Source organism: Henckelia pumila, chromosome 2 (assembly GCF_033568475.1).
Source record: "Henckelia pumila isolate YLH828 chromosome 2, ASM3356847v2, whole genome shotgun sequence".
Taxonomy (NCBI): Eukaryota; Viridiplantae; Streptophyta; class Magnoliopsida; order Lamiales; family Gesneriaceae; genus Henckelia; species Henckelia pumila.
Genome location: NC_133121.1, coordinates 106825439 through 106843793, shown reverse-complemented (window position 1 = coordinate 106843793; position 18355 = coordinate 106825439). Strand labels below are relative to the sequence as shown.

Genomic DNA, 18355 nt, shown 5'->3' with positions numbered 1-18355 from the left:
AAAAAACTCACTCATAATCAAGATCGTGACTGTTTTTGGATGGACTCGAATGAATGAAAATCAAGTTTGGACTCGATTCGATTCAAGCTCTTTAAATATGATAAATAAGCTATTAACGAATAGAGCTCGAGCTTTTACGTACATTCAACAAGGTAAATTCGAGCTTCATGACTAAAACTTGAACCAAACTCGAGCCTATTTTAATCCTTAGGCATCATTGTGTTCACCATATTACTAATATATGTATAACTCATTCATCTCATCCCATGTTTTTCTCACCATATTATTTATCCATATATTAACTATTTATTTTACATCAATAAAATCAAATAAACTATAATCTATCAATCAAATCCAATACTATTTTAACTATAAGCCAAAACAGAAGATGAAAGAAGAAAAGAACACTATATATGCAATAATCTTCACGATGGAACTTCCCCCGAATAAAGTAACCAAATCAATAAACGTATGGTTAGCTAGCCTTTCCCCGAACGTATATTTGATCGGACTTTCACTTCACACACCACCGTCGCAACCACAAGCCCCGGTGCTGCTGCTAGTATCCCCGTGCCTCCGAGGCTTGCTGCCGAGACAGCAGCACGCCAACCCAATCAACAGCATGAAGCCGCAAGCCGTCGCAACAGCTTGAGCCCAATTCAAGTAATATCCCATATTTGATCGAGCCCACGTACGTACGCCCCTCATCGGCTTAATATCGAGACGTATATTGTTCCACAGATTAAAAAAAAAAACCCATGATTAATTAGCTAGCATCAATTAACAGTTGTGATTAAGCATGTAATTATGGGGAAATGGGAATATAAAAGGTATCGGTTGCGAGAGGGGAGGGAATAATAATGGAATATGTACTGTACACATGGAGTTGGCTTGAAAGAGAGGGAGAAAACATGGGGCCAGCCAGTCTGTGAGATTAAGGAAACAGCGATACATATGTAATCTTTAGTTCGATAATACTTTCAGAATTCAACTTTCTATACGTTTTGCTTTTCGTGGAGACAGCTATTTACTGATGTATGAAGCATACACAAGTGCCTTGGATCTCCAAATAAACTAAAGATTTCTGAAATTTCCGGTTGGCAATTTTTGCACGAGTCCATCTAATAGAAAAAAAATATATCAAAATAATGGGGGCATATATTTTCGAGCTACTAGTAACATTGTTTTGAAAAAAATTCTATTAAGCTGAGTACAAAATTAAAGCACAGAAATTACATTACTAGCATTTTAAAACATCATCATCATCATCATAATAATAAAAATATACAGGACATGAAACTCACAAGTAATTTGCAAGACTAAAAACTGGGAACTCAAGTTATATATATATATAAATGGTTACGTAACTCTTCACGTGCCCCCAAAGACCACAAAAGTCACATAATAAGCAACAATTCTTTTAAGTACCCGTTTTTATCTCTTTATTTAGGGTTAATTGCATCCACACCCCCTGTGAAAAGTCTAAAAAGTATAAAATCCCTTAAGAAATATTAATAGGCTAATGCATCCCTCATTTTTTTTAAAATGTAGCACATTTCACCCCTATGTTATACAAATTCAGACACATTTATACCCTCTCATAGAGGTTTTTATGCTAATTTTTTTAAAACATAGGGTCTAACATGCTATTAATTTTACACAGAGGGTTTTATGTTTTTTAGACTTTTCACAAGGGGTGTGGATGCAATTAGCCCCTTTATTTATGATAATTCTTCACAAATATATGAAGGTGGCTGACAACGGTTCAATAGAAAGTGTTATTTGGTCATTGATTGTATGAAAGGTAAATGTTTTCTCAACTATTTTTAAAAAGATACAAGATACGCGAAAAAACCTTGTAGTAATTAATGTCAAGATATACATGAGTAAATATCAAGATATAGGGTTGATGATTTGTAGTTAATTGAAATATTGAGGTTAAGCCTGGTTTATGGGGGAGGAGGCGTGTAGCAACTAACATGAACCAACTGCTTCTATATGTTCGTACAAATCCATCAAGATAGTGTTTGACGGCAGGTTCTATGCTACACCGGGTGCTCTTCACTCGGTGCAGCATCTGCCCTTTATTCAGCATGGGGCCCACATAAATGTGTGGGCCCCATGCCCAATGAAGGGCCAAGATCCACCGGGTGAAGAGCACCCAGTGGAGCATAGAACATCCCGTGTTCATAAAAAAAATAATTCTTGATATTTTAATTTTTTTTTAAAAAATCAATTTTGTGTATGTGTTAGACTCAAATTTACGTTAGCTTTGTATCCCCTTCTAGCTAGGGGTGATCAAGTTTTTTCAAAAACCGCCCGAACCGCCCCAAACCGTTGTATCTCATTTTTCAAAATAACCGCGGTTTAAAAAAAAAAAAACAAAGAACCGCACCGCCATGTTGGTTCGGTTATAATATTTTGGTAAAATCGAACCGCCCCGAACCGTGGTATATAATTTTATTTATTTAAGGTTTTACTTAGCGTGAGGATTGAGAAATATATTGCAAATATTTTATATTTACTAGAATTAAACATATAGCAATCATTATTTGCACACGAAAAACAATAGGTAAAATTTCTTAAATTTATTGTTATTAGGCAATAGGCATTATTGTTTTACTTTAATTATGCTTATATTTGTATTACTTATACAGTTGAAGATTTTGATTCTTTTCTCTAGTAGATGAAGGAGTTTTAGAGCAAGATCACATGTCTAGTGATTAAAGTTTGAAAGTGACAAATGGTTGGTATGTTTAAACTAAATTTGTATTTTTTTTAAAGAAATACTATGTACAGTGTTTATTTGTTATGGTTGCATGGTTAAATAGAAAGACTATATGAAGGGTCCGAGACTTAATAAAAAACCGCAAACCGACCGCAACTGCAAAAAATCGCAAAAAACCGCCAAAACAATTTTACATATAAAACCGCAAAAAAAAAAGAAAATATAACCGAACCGCAATTGGCAATTCGATTTTAATTTCTTCTAAAAAACCGTCAAACCGCACCGTGATTGACGGTATCATAAATGTGTGGGTCCCATGCCCAATGAAGGGCCAAGATCCACCGAATGAAGAGCACCCGATGGAGCATAGAACATCCTGTGTTTGACGGTATCATAAAAAAAATAATTCTTGATATTTTAATTTTTTTTAAAAAAACCAATTTTGTGTATGTGTTAAACTCAAATTCTACGTTAGCTTTGTATCCCCTTCTAGCTGAGCCAGCTTTGTGTTCTCGGATTAAAGATGCTCAAATGTTTGATGTTACGACAAAGAGATTGACACGTTTAGCCAATACGGGGAATACATCTGGATTTCATTTTGAATCTAATGGATTATTGTGTTTGTCTAATCAAGTGGTAGTGCATGATGATGCTGAATTGCGAAATGATATTTTAGCACACGCTAATAAAAGTCAACTAACAGTTCACCCTAGAAGCATGAAGATATATAATGATTTGCGATCTAGGTTTTGGTGGAAAGTAATGAAGCGAAGTGTGTATCAATTCATTTCTAAATGTCTTGTCTGTCAGCAAATCAAGACCGAGCATAGACGACCAGGTGACGTACTTCAGACTCTAGAGATTCCCGAATGAGAGTGGGAACATTTGAATATAGACTTTGTCACCCACTTGCCCGTGACCTCTAGACAGTATGGTCCTATTTGGGTCGTTGTGGATCGATTAATTAAATCTGCACACTTCATTCCTTACAATCGTGAATATTCATTTGATCGCATGACACACTTATACATCCAACATAATATAACTAAAATCCAAAAACTGATCGTATTAAGATTTTGATTCTCTGAAAATGATAAAAATTTAATGTTGGAATCGTTTACCCTCACACACAACCCAATTCTAATTTTATATTTTCACTTTTATTTTAAAATACTACCAAAATATAAAATATAGCATAAGTGAAACCATTTTTCATTTTTATACTTCCACTTTTTATTTTCAAACAATACCTAAAGGTAAAGAGTAAATCTTTTGTGAAACGATCTCACAGATCAACCATGCTCATATTTATAATAAATAATAATAATTTTTTGCATAAAAATAATACTTTATCATGAGTGACCCAATTAAAAAATTCGTCTCACAAAATTTATCGTAAAACCGTCTCATAGAAGATTTTGTGTTCGTATTATTGACCACATGGACAAAGACGACAATTTTTAATTAAAAAAATAAGAATTCTAACGATTTTTTCGAGGTCATGAGACCAATTTTAACCCGGCAATATTAAGTTCTATTTACGCTAAGAGTAACACCCCTGTGAGACGGTCTCATCCGTGAGACGGGTCAACCCTACCCATATATATAATAATAAGTAATACTTTTGATATAAAATACAATACTTTTTAATGGATACCCATACAAGAAACCCGTCTAAAAAAAATGATCCTTGAGCCCGTTTCATAAGAGTTTTTGTCTTGCGCTAATTAGTAGACAATGAACGAGTGCACCATAATAGGAAATCTTTAACATAAAATCCAAAAGATTTCCCATAACCAAATACAATCGTCAATAACCAGTGAAATCTAACAAGGAGTTCAAGAAATTTACAACCTTCTACCAATCTGCAGATCTTAGCAGCGGATGTTTCTTGAAATTGAGGATACGACTTGGAAAAAAGTTGAAAAGCCAACGGTGAATCGAGAACAGATGTGTTGTTCACCCTGACGAACAAGTACCCTACATAAACAAGTAAATATCATCAAAAGATTTATAACGGCAGGGTTAGTACCTGAGATTATATTGAAAAGAGAATTTGATTTTCACATGGTAACATAACACTGGCAACTAGAAAGATTAAACAGATCCATCACATGACAATGGAGACAAGATTTGTTCTAGCTGACTAATAACTCATTCACTGTGTTTCTGATAAAAAAAAAAAAAAAAACTCATTCACGAGATGCCTAAATGCTTGTTCATTACACATGCTAACCATTAATTTCAAATAAATCACAAGGGTGACACGTTTTATTTTAGAAACTGAAAGAATGGTATGCTATATTAAATACAGCTGTTAATTGGCAGCTTGTTTTTCAACAGACGCCATAATTTTTGGAACCAATGGTGAGACTGCTTCCACTATTTCCTCATTTTTTACACTAACTAGCAGTACCATGATATTCAGACTATTAATTCCATTATATACAGATAGTAACACTGAAGCTGAGTTCTTTAGTTAAGCACTACCCCCGCCTATGCTGTTTCCCCAACATCATAGACAGAGAAAACGATGAATTTTAAGATAAAGTAATAATACATGAGGCATCGTACCAACATAAACACTCCGGAGAACATAAATATTTTCCACATTTTGAGATTAGAAAGAAAAATAATCCCCCTTGAAACAATTGTGCAACTACACAAACAAGATAGAAGTTATAAGACCAACAAAATATATAAAGAAGACAGAGATTAAATAGAGGATGATCAAAGGAAAAAAAACTGACTTGCTCTTTCCCTAGCTACAGTTCACTATAGTTGCGCCAAACTGCACGGAATTCCTCGCGGAATGTGTTCAGACGAGCTTTGAGATTTGGTGTTCTAAAGCTTGCATGCAGTAGGGTGGCTGAGGAGGAAGAGGGGATTTCACAATTAGAGGCAAACCATTAGAACCACTAAGGAAAAAAAAAACCACAAAAAAAATTACCAAGAAGCCCAATTGCGAGTGCCCACAAGAGAGTAAGAAGGCCACAAGAAACAAACCAGAAGAAGAAACCAACTGCAAGCAGAATATTATAGAGAAATCAATCAATCATCACAAGCTTACTCTTCAGATGATACTCCTTTAAGGATGGAAAGAGCTAAAAAATTCCTTACCCACAGAAGATAACAAGACAAATACCCAACGAGGTTGTCCACATACATGAATTGCTCTTTTTGCAGATGGTCGCCCACGAATTACAGGACTAAATAAATGACATATCCAGGTCAGGGACAGCGTTAGGATGCTTAACATTTTCTAAGTTGAAAATGAACTTACGTCAGCGGAGGCCTCATTTTGGCAGCTAAATGTGGAGAAAACTTCCTAACAGTTCTCGTAACCTTTTCACTGAAAGTACCTGCAAAGCTGTATGGAAATTTATCAACAAATAAGGTATCTAAATGGATCAGCTCTAGCTTCACATAATCAAGGCAGGTGGAGGGCTTCACAGGGCACGGAAAGACAAAACCATTATATTGACCTGACCAGCCCACATATTTCAAATTACAATTGACCGTTTCTTCATAGCCTATAGTACTTGCTATGCAATTGCAGCCATCTTGAGCTCAAGATGGCACAACAAAAAAGGAGCATAATGTCAAATTTAACTTGAAGATGAGACATAACAGGAGAGGTTTACAATTTGATGCCATGTTCTCAAAAGTGTCCTATAGACATGCTAATTCTGTGTTAATGGGACAGAGAATCATTTTTTCAGCTGACCAACATTAATTTGTTTTAAACTAAGGTAAGAGGCCATTATCTACCATATCCCAATTGCGTGTTATACATTTGATTCTAGAGTATATCTTTCACATCCAGGATCAAACTTTGCACCTTCAGGAAACTTCATGAAACAAGAACAACTTCTAGCCAAATAAGGAAAGCAAAAAAATAAATTAAATATATTGCTGACGGATTCGGAATTCTTACTGACTACAGATTAAATACCCAAATAAGAAAACAGTACATATAGGCGGGTTCTTTGGAAATTCATACCTATCATTCAGAAACGCAATGCTCAGTGCTGTCATCAATGCAGCTACAATAGCAAGTGGCCTCCGTAGAAATCCCATCCCTGAAACTCAAATCATGAAGATACTTTCATTAGAAATCAAAGACGAGCATAGATACGAATCACATGCCATGTACAGAAACCAAACATCGAAATATGAGTGCATGGCATGCATGGATTCAAGTTCTACTAGCGTCAACTTTGGCTCCTTACCAAGAATGAAGACAATCATTATGAAATAATTGGTCCGATAGCTGAAACAGAATAAAAACAACACAAGAAACAAGTTAAGTTGCGGTGAAAAAACACTTGATAAATTTGTCAGGTAGAGAAAAAAATAATACACACAGCAGAAAACTCAGACCATGTAATTTTAACCTTATTTATTCACAATTTGAAGCTTAATACATCATATCTATCACTGAAAAGCAAGATACAGATACTACTTATATTTTCAGATAACAAAAGATCAAAAACATCAGACATTGAACCCATATTTCTAACAGTTTCTCATATTTCTTTCCTCACCAGTCCTCAATATCACGAAACCAAACAATCTGCAATCACAAAACTATCGAGTGACATCATTTAATGGATGAATAACCATCTCAAAATCACTGAAACTGGAAATCATTCATATCGAAAATCATATTTCAGCATCGCCGCAGCGGTTGACAAGTCAAGCATCCCTTAGCCCTAGGGAGTCCTTGATCATCCACGCAACAATTCATCGATATCCATACTCGAACACAAAAAGCTAATCAGTAATCACATTCGCCACAAACGTACATAAGAGTAATTAGAGAGAAGAATCGTACTAATATAGATTGCACTTGAGACGACTGTTCCATTTAGCATAAGAACGCGGAACAGTGAATCGGGAGAAGAATTCTGAAACCGGACGCGGCGGCGACGACCAATCCACTTCTCGCAGAGCCTCGATCAGATCCTCCGTCGTGACGTTTCCCCAATCCATTACTGATATTCAATCAACCAGATATCTTTATCCGGATGTTCGAGAGAAACCCTCAGCACAAACAATCCAAAAACCAAAAAGGAAACAAGGTAATTTAATTTTTATTTAATTGACGAAAGAAGGGAATCATTTGGGCAGAAGAGAAAGAGTGCAAATGTGCAATTGGTGATCGCGGGAGAGATTTGATGGAGGGGAATGTGATCGGTGAGATTGCGAAAATGCAAAATAAGGTTTAGGGTAAATTTAAGAAATTGTGGTATTTAAATAGAAAATACTAGAAATAATGTCTGAGCCCGGGTTCGAACCGGGGACCTCTAGTGTGTGAGACTAGCGTGATAACCAACTACACCACCCAGACAACAGGGATTTTTGATCCTATCTTTATACAAATAATATCTGTAATAATAATAATAATAGATAAAATGCACGGTTGTTTTATAACACTACCAACATTTGGACATATTCCGAATCTCTAGAGGGATTGCGTAGATGCTACCCGCAGGGTAGTGTTTTGTGGGTGACATGGTGGTTCATGATTGGTTAAAATTAATGGGCTTCACATGAGACTCGCTAATTTTGATCAATCATGGGGTTACACATCACCCGCAGGGTAGTGCCCTGCGGGTGGCATGTACTAAACCCTCTAGAGGTGACCTGAACGGTGATGTATTCTAAATACTTGGGGGTTTAGTACATGCCGTCCGCAAGACACTATCCTGCGTGTGATGTGTAACCCCATGATTAATCAAAATTAATGGGTCTCACATATTTGGGATTTGATGGAGATTGACAATTGCCATAAACGAAATGCTTTTCTTAAGGGCATTAAACACACGCGTTGAAAAAAAAAAAAAACTCGTTGGCGAGCCAATTCAACAGCACACACTTGCAAAATTTGTTCTAAATCGTTTTGAGTCCTTTCACTTGGTTTTTATTTGGTTTTTCACCTTGGGTACACGTTGTTGTAATTAAAGACTTTTAAATGGAGTTTTATTACCAACCAAACAAACAAACAAAGTTTTTGAAACTTTTGCACTAGCACGAAACCAATAAATGGATGTAAAGATGACAAATTATTTGGGACAGTGCAATTAATCGAATAAATTTTCATCACTAAAATATATATCACAAAAACTCTTATGGCATTGTTTCGCGATTAATTTTCTGAGACATTTGATATGATCTGAATTAATGAAAAATATTACTTTTAGTCTTTTTTCGCCATAAATATAATGTATGTTATGTTTTCCATGTACAATTTTTTTTTAATTTTCAACCATCACCATGGTGTTAGTGTGTGCGGGTGAGTCTATGTTGGCAGATGGCAGTTTGCATAGTCATAAAAATAAACCCTATTCTAGACGCTTGAAATGAGGGTCCCAGGTGAGGAACACATTAAGCAAATCATTCACCAGCCGCCACATCTTACCTACCACACTAAACAACATTACGAGCCGACAGCACGTCTCCTCGCTTCGCTCCACAGTTCATACCCCAGCAATACTGCAGATCTCCTTCGAATTCGTCCTTTTTAGCCTCATTTCTTCCCATTCCAGCACATTTAAGACCCAATAAGTAATAATCCAGCCCATTTTTCTCGCCAAGGTAATCCTTTTTTTTTTCCCCATCGAGTTTCAGTTTTTATCACTAATTTGTAGTCATTAGGATGGCGTGATTTCAAGTCTCTTAGTTTTGCAACAGGATTTTTCTACAATTTGTCAACTTTTCGCCGTCTAATAGCTTGTTGAGCTATCGAAATGGCGGGTTGTTCTTCAAGTGCTAGAATTGCCCGTTTCAAGAATTTGCAGCATGAGATATTAACGTCTGGGTGCTTTGGGGCATCAAGTTTGATTTTTAAAAACTTCCGAAATCTCAATGCTAATGGGTTTAGAACAAATGTGAATTTGCTGTGTAGTAACAAAAGGCAGAGACTTGTGATCGTCAATGCGTCGAATCGGGAGGTTGAACCCCAACCTGTTGTGTTAGTGACTACCACAACCGAAGCACGTGACGGTGATTATGTAGGAAAAGATGTTAGGATCGGGGAAAAAAATTATGTATCGACACCTGATAGTAAATTAGATGGTGGTGGTGGGGATTTCACTGATGGGAGTGGTGGAGATGGGAACGGGAATGGGAAATTTTCTGGTGGTGGTGGGGGTTACAATGGAGGTGATAACGAAGAAGAAGAATTTGGACCAATATTGAAGTTTGAGGAGGTGATTCTAGAGGCCGAGGCCCAAGGGATTAGCCTTCCAGCTGATATGTTGGAGGCTGCCAAGACCGTGGGACTCCGGAAAGTTTTTCTTGTTAGATATTTGGACTTGCAGGTATTTTTTACTTGATGTGAAACTAAGCATAGCCGAGAAGAAATCTAGCACACTTGTTACTTCAATAATTGATGTTTTATCATGTTGAGATTGTAGGGTTCAACGCGGCTCCTTGGATTCCTAACAAGATCATCAGCTTGGCTTAGAAACAGGATGTTGGCTGATCCATCATTTCTCTTCAAAATCGGAACTGAGGTTTGTACCTTGTTTCTCATTCTTTTCCATTTTTGGAGAGCACATTAGTTAGTGGAAGCACTTGTACAAAGAACAAAATCTGGATTCATTCCATGTTGTCGCTAGCTTAGAGTGGGCCATTGGATCTCCAAATTATGAAAATATCACCATTTTAGATTCAACCCCTCAAGTTAAGTTTGTACACTTGCAGCACTGAAGTAGACCTGTGTATAATCTCAATTTGACTATTATAACTGATACCATTCAAGCTCTCAGTTCCCTTGTGTGATTGGATAATGTTTTCTTACTTTCAGCGGCTACTCATGATTATAGAATGTACTATGTTATATGTGTTTAATGTCATGGTATATTAGGAAAATTATTAACATTTTCTCATCGCATTGTTGTGCAAAAAGTACGTCTTTATTTTTTTTTTCTTCAGATTGTTATCGATTCATGCTGTGCAACATTTGCGGAAGTGAAAACGAGGGGAAAAGACTTCTGGGCTGAATTTGAGCTTTATACCGCGGACCTTCTGGTCGGGGTGGTTGTTAATGTTGCTCTAGTTGGTATGCTGGCACCATATGCTCGAATTGGACAGCCATCTGTATCTCAAGGATATCTCAGCCGTATGAAGAGAGCTTATGGGGCACTTCCTAGCAGGTTTCCTCCCTTCTTATTAAATAATGTGGATTATATTATGAAATTGGAGTCATTTGGCTTTAGATTACTCAAGGGGATGCTATCAGGCACATTATTTTATTCACAGCTTCTGTTTTTTTATCGATACACTGGTTAATGTTTAATACTCTACGTGTTTGTGATGTAGCGTGTTTGAAGCAGAACGGCCCGGATCAACATTTACGACAAACCAGAGAATTGCTACCTATTTTTATAAGGTAACATTGCAATTTTCTATCAATAGAAATGACCCATTTTCTGAATCAGGAATATTATATGATAGTATTGCAAAAATAACTGTGGTTTCTATTTTCCCCTTTTCTCGACACTTTTCTTTGATATACAGCAATGATATACTCATGGTTTTCAGGGAATCATGTATGGATTTGTTGGATTTGGATGTGGTATTATTGGCCAAGGAATTGCAAACTTGATTATGACAGCAAAAAGGTATATTTCTGTTCAGAAGGCTTCATTTCCAACTTTTGCATCAAGTTTGAGTTTCATCCTGATCTATTTATCAATTGAGATCAAAACCACCACTCAGTATAATGCAAATATGTTTTCTTCGTCTTTTTGTTTTTTTACGATCAGTTTCTACAACTTCCAACTTTGGTAAACTTTCAGCGGATAGAACTCGGTTTACCAAAGTTGATCCTGTTGTTTATTTAACATATATCAATGCTAAGGTATGTTTGCTTATTTTATTTTTGCATCAGGAGCATTAGAAAATCCGATGATGACATTCCAGTCCCCCCACTTTTGAAGAGTGCAGCACTTTGGGGTAAGCTGCTTTATTCCGTGGCCTTTACAACTAAAAGTTCTATGATAATTTTTGTAAATTCAAAATTTTACCTTTTTCTAGGAAAAGCACCTAGATAATGATGCGGGTGCTAAGCTATCTTTCTTGAAGTGTGAAGTTATAATAATAGCCTATCCTCTTTAAACTCTGATTTCCCATTGCTTTCTAAATATCTTTTAGACTGTTTTATGGGATAGTTTGAAACCCTTTTCTCCATGATTGCTTATTCCGGAACGATATCCTACGCCCCCACCTATGCTAAAATGATGATATCTTCTCCAGGTGTGTTTCTGGCAGTTTCTTCAAACACTCGATATCAGATTATCAATGGGCTCGAGCGTGTAGTCGAGGCATCTCCTATGGCAAAGCAGGTTCCACCTGTTGCATTGGCTTTTACGGTCGGCGTAAGATTCGCCAACAATGTGTATGGTGGCATGCAGTTTGTTGATTGGGCTAGGTGGTCTGGTGTGCAATGATCAATAGAAGAAGCAATTACACTTTCGTTTTTTGTTTGGCAGAAAAATCAAGTATCATCTCTGCCGAGGGAAAGTGTACTTGGCCATTAAGTGTTATGTTGTGTTCTTAATGAAACGGATTCTTGGGAGATTCAATTAGCTGCTGCAGAAATACCAAATCTAGTGTGAGTTATTTGAATTCAAGAACACAAATAATCGTCGCCGCGATGCCTAAAAAAGTATCGGGATGGTGCCCATTGCTAATATTAATCAACAACATTATATGTGGTCGAAATAATGCTCAACAACTAAAATAATGGCCCATCATACCTCATGCCCCATAATTTTTCCATGTGTTGTATGCCATGAATCAAACAATTTTGGTCAACGGTCAAGTTCTGCAATTGCCTGTCACTGCGAACCCTGCACCATAGCTTCGAGTTTTTCCTAGTAATACAGCTAATTTTCGGATATTTGAAATTTTTATTATTACAGAAAAACCCATTTTTTAACGGCTATTGCCGTTTCCCTCCATATTTTATGCGCTTATTTTCAAGCTTGGCCTATATATAGGCCATACAGTCACTGCTTTTTCTCCGCATAACCCAAATGGCCATATTCTCAAACTTGTAAAAATCAAAAAGAAAAAATGAAATAAAATCTTCCCTGCTCAGTTCCCTTTCTTCAATTTCTTCAAGAAAACAGAACAAAATCGAAAAATAATGACAAAAATCGACACCCTCCGTCGATTCCTCCTCCCATGCCTCAACCCAGCCACCACTTCCCCCACCCCACAACCGCCCTCCTCCGCCGTCAAGAAACGTCTGAGCACTTCACTACGGGACGATCTTGATGACAAGAAACCCTTCGCCGCCCATCAAGAACAAGAAAGAGACCCCCACGAAGAAGGTGATTCATCCTCCTCCGATCCTTCCACTCCCACCACCACCTATACAGCTATTTCCCACGCGCCGCCGCGTTGTTCCAGAACAATGGTGATTGGAACCATCTTCGGCAGCCGTAAAGGCGGCCACGTTCGGTTCTGCATACAGCACAGCCGTCTAAATACTCGGCCCTCTCTCCTACTCGAGCTCTCCATCCCCACAACCACTCTTATCCAAGAAATGCAATGTGGGTTAGTGCGAATCGCCCTCGAGTTCAACGCCGCGGAATCAGCCGAATCTGAGCTGAATCGATGCCCCCTTCACTCAATCCCCTTGTGGACTCTCTGCTGCAACGGGAGAAAGCTCGGCTTCGCCGTCCGCCGCAAGGCCACGCAGCAGAATAGGCTTATGCTGAAGACCATGCAGAATATCACAGTCGGGGCTGGCGTAATCCCATGCGGGTCCGGGCCGGGTTCGGAGGGAATCATGTACATGCGGGCTAACTATGAGTGTGTTGTTGGGAGTGCTGATTCAGAGTCTTTCCATCTGATCAACCCTGATGATGGCCCGGGTCAAGAACTCAGCTTTTTCTTGCTTAGAACCAGATGACTCTTCATTACCAACCGAGAAAAAAGATGGGATTTTTGTGAAAGATGAGAAAACTTGGGGGTTTTTGTTTTCATCTTTTGCCATTTCTGAGATACAGTTTATCTTTTACTTCTTGAAAAAAAAAAAGATATGAAAAATTGTGGGAACGTACTTGAATTCCTAGCTATAGTGTAAGAAGTTACGAGTGAGTTTTTGTTAGCGATTTTTGATTAGAAATAGCTTCAAGAATAGTGTCTTTTGTTTACTTCCATTCTTTGCTTATATTGCTTATGTTAAAGCACATGGCTTTGATTTGCCCTTCAAGAACAGATCCTCGGCCCTATTTGGCTATACTTAAAAAAGTATTCAATAATGTGATCTGATGTGCATTTGTTAGAGAAGATTCTTATATTTCATTCTATGTTACAGTTTGCTTATTCTGTTACAGTGCTTTTAGTATCTGATCAAATTAGAACATTTCCATGTGTAAATTAGTGGCTGGACAAACTGAAATTTTAAATCAAAGTAGACATAGTCTAGACAAATTGGTGATGTTACACAGAAAATGTGGATGCTGGCCGTATTCACAGCATCGATGTTTGGTATTGCGAGCCATACAAATATATAAAATTTTCAAATGGGTGCACGATCTTGGTGTCATGAGAGTGAGACTTTGGAGCACATTCAATGGACAATTTTATTGATCTTCCATATGGTTATATCCATCATTCAAATACTTCTATATGATTAGCTTCACTATCATAGTGTTTCATTTAACTATTCACGGCAAATATTCTTGTTGGGGCATTTGGGATATGCACAGTGAACGTTTACAAGATTTGTAACCTAGGATTTATAGAGAGTAAATCAATAGGTTATTCATCAGAGTCTTATTTTGAATCCTAAGCAGAAACAATGTTATCTTCACGACCATTGGCCAATGCTAATGTTGTTATATTCTTGTAAGAATATTGACTAGCAAGGAAGGCATAGGCACAAAGATTAACTGCTGTAATTCCGGCTAACAACCAGTAGAAATAGTCGAGCCTGCTGCTATTCAAATCTTTGCCAAACCAACTTTTTCCGCCCTTTTTTGTAACATGATCCACTAGAGTTATCAAAAGACTGCTGAGAAAGTTTGCAACGCCAAGCACACTGAGGTAAAATGCTATGCCTAAGCTTCTCATTGAATCAGGAACTTGATCGTAAAAGTACTCTTGTAATCCCACAAGTGTGAATCCATCTCCTATTCCGATTATAATAAACTGCGGTGCTACCCAAAATACGCTCATTGAAACTGAACCCTCGAGTGGATTTTTCTCCACGATGCTTAGTCTTTTCCTCTCCACCAAGGCAGCTACTACCATAGTCGCAACTGAGAAAATCATCCCTATACCAATTCTTTGGAGAATGTTGATCCCTCTCTCATTGCCAGTTACTTTTCTTAAGAAGGGTACGAGGATTTTATCGTAGATTGTGACAGAAAATATCATCCCAATGGCTGCCAAAGCATATATGGAGGCTGGTGGGATCATAAAATCTCGAGTGATTTTACGATTCAGTGTTGCTCCTTGTTTGATGAAGAAAGTAGCAGCCTGTGCTACACAAATACCAAACGGTAGTGTGGTTAACCAGATTGGCACCATGTTGACTATAAGCTTCATCTCCTCGACTTTGGTTACAGTTGCTAATCTCCATGGATTTATTTCATTATCTACCAAGTTTTGTCTGTTACCAATGATTGCCGCCCTGTCGAGAAACCTGATACATGTGGTGAAAGGATGATTAGTTTCTTAAACTATAAACAAAGATTAAAACTACTAGTTTTATGGATTTAAATGATGATCCTACTTAAGCTTATTGGTATGCGAAAGAAGCCTCCCCTGTTTCTTGTCTGATTTAGGAACCTCATACAGTTGGTTCGATTCCGATGGATAAGCAAGATTTCTCTTGGCAATAGCTGCTACAAGTACTTGTAGCATTGGTGTTAGGGGACTTCCCATTGGCTTTTGAAAACGATAAAATGGTCGTCCGACGCAAAATATCACCGTGCAGAAAGCTAAGACTGCTGTAAGGATAATATCTGCCGCGGCATAGCTAATGTGATCTTGGGTGTAAACTATAATTGTCACCCCGAGTAAAAGACCACAGCAAAGCCCAAAATTCCACCAGTTGAAAAACGACATTTTCTTCTTTCTTTCTTCAGGATGTTCATCGTCGAATTGGTCAGCCCCAAAGCTCTCAAGTGAAGGCTTATGCCCACCAGTGCCTATTGAGATCAAGTAAATGGCAAGGAAGAAGAACACTTCATGGATTCTTCGAGGTTTCTGAGAGGAACCCTTGTCACAGGGCTTTAAATCCGGGATGGTTCCGGACATGGTCAAGACTAGCAAGCCCTGTAAGCATCAAGAATGATTATATTTCGATTTCAAGATTTTGTTCTGACATCATTTGGAAGAAAAAAATATATATGTTAAAGTTACCAGTAAATAAACAATTGATGAGACTAGCACCGTGGAGAATCGACCAAGATATGCGTCTGCTAGAAACCCTCCAAGCAAAGGCATGATAGTCGTTAGACCAGACCAATAGTTGACATTCTTTGCTGCTGTTTTTAAGTCTTGATGCAACACCTTAGTGAGATATACGATCAAACTTGTAGCAAGTCCAAAATAACTGAGCCTCTCCCCGAACTCGATCGCTGCAAATGATAACCAAAAACACTGAATATGTTCTCTTTTTATATAAGTTTTTCCAGAAATTTGATTGAGAGGCAAGGAACAAATGGCAGGTTTTAATTGGTAAAACTGGCTTCTAGCAGTATGAAAATAAACCCGTCTTGCTTATACTTGTTATGATCTTATTATTGGCCTGCTAATCTTATATATGTTTGCTATCTCAAATTTTCTTTTTTATGCTATCTGAATGCTTTCCTACTTTTTATTATTTTATTATCATTTCCTATGTCATATCAAAGATTCTTTGCCTAGTAATGCTTCAATAACTTGGAAAGAGTGGCGAATCATGACTGTTTGAAAAAGGCTCATATCCTTCTGTTTTGAACAAATAGAAATATGGCGAACAAGCAACAGGTTATAGCATTACATTAACATCTTCGTTCAGTTTTGGCCATTAACGAATAACACAGATCATCCTTGCAACACATGCTGTACAAGAATCTGTAACGAAGTTAGGTGCATCAACCAGCATGCCATTTTCAAGAAATATGAACTCGTTTTCAAGACAAAGGGCCCGTAAGTTAGTCTAGGGGACACGACTATCCTAGTAACCCCTGTATTTATAAAGGAAAGCATGCTTAAAAAATATATACAATATCCTAACGAAAGCTGGTGCCATGGTTAATGGAATTCAATACCTATAATGAAAAGAGAGGCTTTCCAAGTGCCGGTGGAAGCTCGAAGAGGGACTCTTCCTTTATGATCTACAGAAGCATCCAATACCCATTTTTCCTCATCTATGGCTTCTGATTCTTGTTTCTTGATTTGCCCTATATGCATTTTTTTTTCTTTGGGTCAATTGTAGTGTTATTATGTCTCAAGAAGTAATCTTGGTTGTGGGTTGGCACTTGGCAAGCTTGCTTGGTTTTTCTTATATAGTGGCATAATCTAGAGTGGACTATATTATTCGTGTCAAACCATGACTCAAAACAGAACCATCCCCACCCAACAAAAAAATAAAATAATACACACACACACACACAGACACACACACAACACACACACAAAAAACGAAAAAATAGTTTTGGTTCCAAAAGCAAGGACCATGAACACATGATCTCAAGTTATTAAAGTGGGAAAAAATTATCCGTAATCCAATTAAAATTATATATTTTAAATCATTTTAATGTATACATTAATTAGATTTAAACCCTGTTCTTGTTTCATCTTCTTTTTTTTTTCGTGAATATAATAATAATAGGGTGGTTGCAAAACGCTAGGTTTTAAAAAGACAAAAAAGTTGAACCTGCAGGCTGCCCGCGTTGCAGCCTGCAGGTTCCACTTTTGAAGCTGTTGGACGCCAGCTTCAGCATACATACTTAATTATAAAAAAAAAATTATATTTAATTTGTGTTGGGAACGGCACCCCTTTAATCAGAAATGCATTGATTTTTATCTATATATATATATATATATATATATATGATTTTTTAATTATATTTAAATAAAGAAAAATAATAAAATATAATTAACATTAATTTATGTAATCACTTAAAAATATTAACAAAATAATTACTCAAAGATAATGAAGTGCATAAAAAATTAAAATTTAATTTATTAAATAATTTTACGTATTTAGAATTATTTGACATAAAATTAATTTTATTATATTATAAAATTAAAATTAAAATTTAGGTAATAAATAATAATTTTATAATATGAGTAGAAATGATTAGTTAGACCGGTAAAAAAGTTATTTTTTAGGTTTAGGATTGTGGTGAAAAGTTATAAAAGTTTTATTTTGAGATGAAAATTTTATTTTGAGATGAGAATGACGTGTCATAGTAGGTCCCACGATAAAATTAGATTTTTTGGTTCAAAATTGCGGGTACCCTTCTAGCACAATCATTTGAAAGTTAGAATAGCCCACAGGGGCATAGGCGAGTTGGTAAGACCTGAGGTGACGTGGGAAGAAATTCCCCAGCGTTGCGGGTTCGATCCTCGTGTGGAGCATATTTCCTGCTGAAATATTGTGGGGAG

General features: G+C 37.0%; 4 protein-coding genes and 1 non-coding gene across 7 annotated transcripts; 2 read left to right on the top strand and 3 right to left on the bottom strand.

Moving 5' to 3' along the window:
* Window positions 1-4358: 4358 nt before the first annotated feature.
* LOC140881513 (PRA1 family protein A1) lies at window positions 4359-7951 on the bottom strand. 2 transcript variants are annotated; one of them, XR_012149974.1, is made up of 9 exons: window positions 7566-7951; window positions 6961-7001; window positions 6732-6810; window positions 6012-6098; window positions 5849-5937; window positions 5679-5750; window positions 5479-5597; window positions 5303-5387; window positions 4359-4708 (listed from the first exon to the last, which is right to left on the bottom strand). XR_012149974.1 is itself a non-coding variant. In XM_073286887.1 (8 exons), exons 1-7 carry the CDS (start codon window positions 7721-7723, stop codon window positions 5494-5496), a joined length of 630 nt encoding a protein of 209 aa, XP_073142988.1. In that variant the 5' UTR covers window positions 7724-7951; the 3' UTR covers window positions 4359-4708; window positions 5479-5493. The 2 variants fall into 2 exon arrangements, 1 of the variants encoding a protein (XP_073142988.1); XM_073286887.1 differs by lacking the exon at window positions 5303-5387.
* Window positions 7952-8007: 56 nt separating this feature from the next.
* Window positions 8008-8081, bottom strand: TRNAV-CAC (transfer RNA valine (anticodon CAC)). Its single transcript has one exon. It is a non-coding gene; the product is annotated as a tRNA-Val (tRNA).
* A 1044-nt stretch (window positions 8082-9125) lies between these two features.
* On the top strand, window positions 9126-12446 carry LOC140883238 (protein RETICULATA, chloroplastic-like). 2 transcript variants are annotated; one of them, XM_073289623.1, is made up of 8 exons: window positions 9126-9328; window positions 9414-10053; window positions 10150-10248; window positions 10670-10890; window positions 11057-11126; window positions 11279-11358; window positions 11628-11692; window positions 11993-12446. In XM_073289623.1, exons 2-8 carry the CDS (start codon window positions 9481-9483, stop codon window positions 12184-12186), a joined length of 1302 nt encoding a protein of 433 aa, XP_073145724.1. In that variant the 5' UTR covers window positions 9126-9328; window positions 9414-9480; the 3' UTR covers window positions 12187-12446. The 2 variants fall into 2 exon arrangements, with proteins under 2 accessions (XP_073145724.1, XP_073145723.1); XM_073289622.1 differs by having other exon boundaries at window positions 9127-9328; window positions 9425-10053; window positions 11993-12445.
* Window positions 12447-12793: 347 nt separating this feature from the next.
* On the top strand, window positions 12794-13847 carry LOC140885329 (protein MIZU-KUSSEI 1). The gene has a single exon (XM_073292298.1). The coding sequence runs from the start codon at window positions 12888-12890 to the stop codon at window positions 13656-13658; it is 771 nt and encodes a 256-aa protein (XP_073148399.1). The 5' UTR covers window positions 12794-12887; the 3' UTR covers window positions 13659-13847.
* A 472-nt stretch (window positions 13848-14319) lies between these two features.
* LOC140882927 (protein NRT1/ PTR FAMILY 5.6-like) lies at window positions 14320-17203 on the bottom strand. The gene is made up of 4 exons (XM_073289190.1): window positions 17014-17203; window positions 16121-16338; window positions 15489-16033; window positions 14320-15398 (listed from the first exon to the last, which is right to left on the bottom strand). The coding sequence occupies exons 1-4, from the start codon at window positions 17153-17155 to the stop codon at window positions 14540-14542; spliced, it is 1764 nt and encodes a 587-aa protein (XP_073145291.1). The 5' UTR covers window positions 17156-17203; the 3' UTR covers window positions 14320-14539.
* Between the last annotated feature and the right edge of the window lie 1152 nt (window positions 17204-18355).

Excerpts from the sequence above, each read along its gene's own strand:
- LOC140881513 (XM_073286887.1), bottom strand. The coding sequence starts at position 7,723 with ATGGATTGGGGAAACGTCACGACGGAGGATCTGATCGAGGCTCTGCGA. Across the intron at positions 6,099-6,731 it reads ATTGCGTTTCTGAATGATAG|CTTTGCAGGTACTTTCAGTG; the intron begins GTATGAATTTCC and ends ATTTCCATACAG. Across the intron at positions 5,598-5,678 it reads ACTCGCAATTGGGCTTCTTG|CCACCCTACTGCATGCAAGC; the intron begins GTAATTTTTTTT and ends CTTCCTCCTCAG.
- LOC140883238 (XM_073289623.1), top strand. The coding sequence starts at position 9,481 with ATGGCGGGTTGTTCTTCAAGTGCTAGAATTGCCCGTTTCAAGAATTTG. Across the intron at positions 10,891-11,056 it reads TATGGGGCACTTCCTAGCAG|CGTGTTTGAAGCAGAACGGC; the intron begins GTTTCCTCCCTT and ends TTTGTGATGTAG. Across the intron at positions 11,693-11,992 it reads GAAGAGTGCAGCACTTTGGG|GTGTGTTTCTGGCAGTTTCT; the intron begins GTAAGCTGCTTT and ends TATCTTCTCCAG.
- LOC140885329 (XM_073292298.1), top strand. The coding sequence starts at position 12,888 with ATGACAAAAATCGACACCCTCCGTCGATTCCTCCTCCCATGCCTCAAC.
- LOC140882927 (XM_073289190.1), bottom strand. The coding sequence starts at position 17,155 with ATGCATATAGGGCAAATCAAGAAACAAGAATCAGAAGCCATAGATGAG. Across the intron at positions 16,339-17,013 it reads AGCCTCTCTTTTCATTATAG|CGATCGAGTTCGGGGAGAGG; the intron begins GTATTGAATTCC and ends TATCATTTGCAG. Across the intron at positions 15,399-15,488 it reads TCGCATACCAATAAGCTTAA|GTTTCTCGACAGGGCGGCAA; the intron begins GTAGGATCATCA and ends CACATGTATCAG.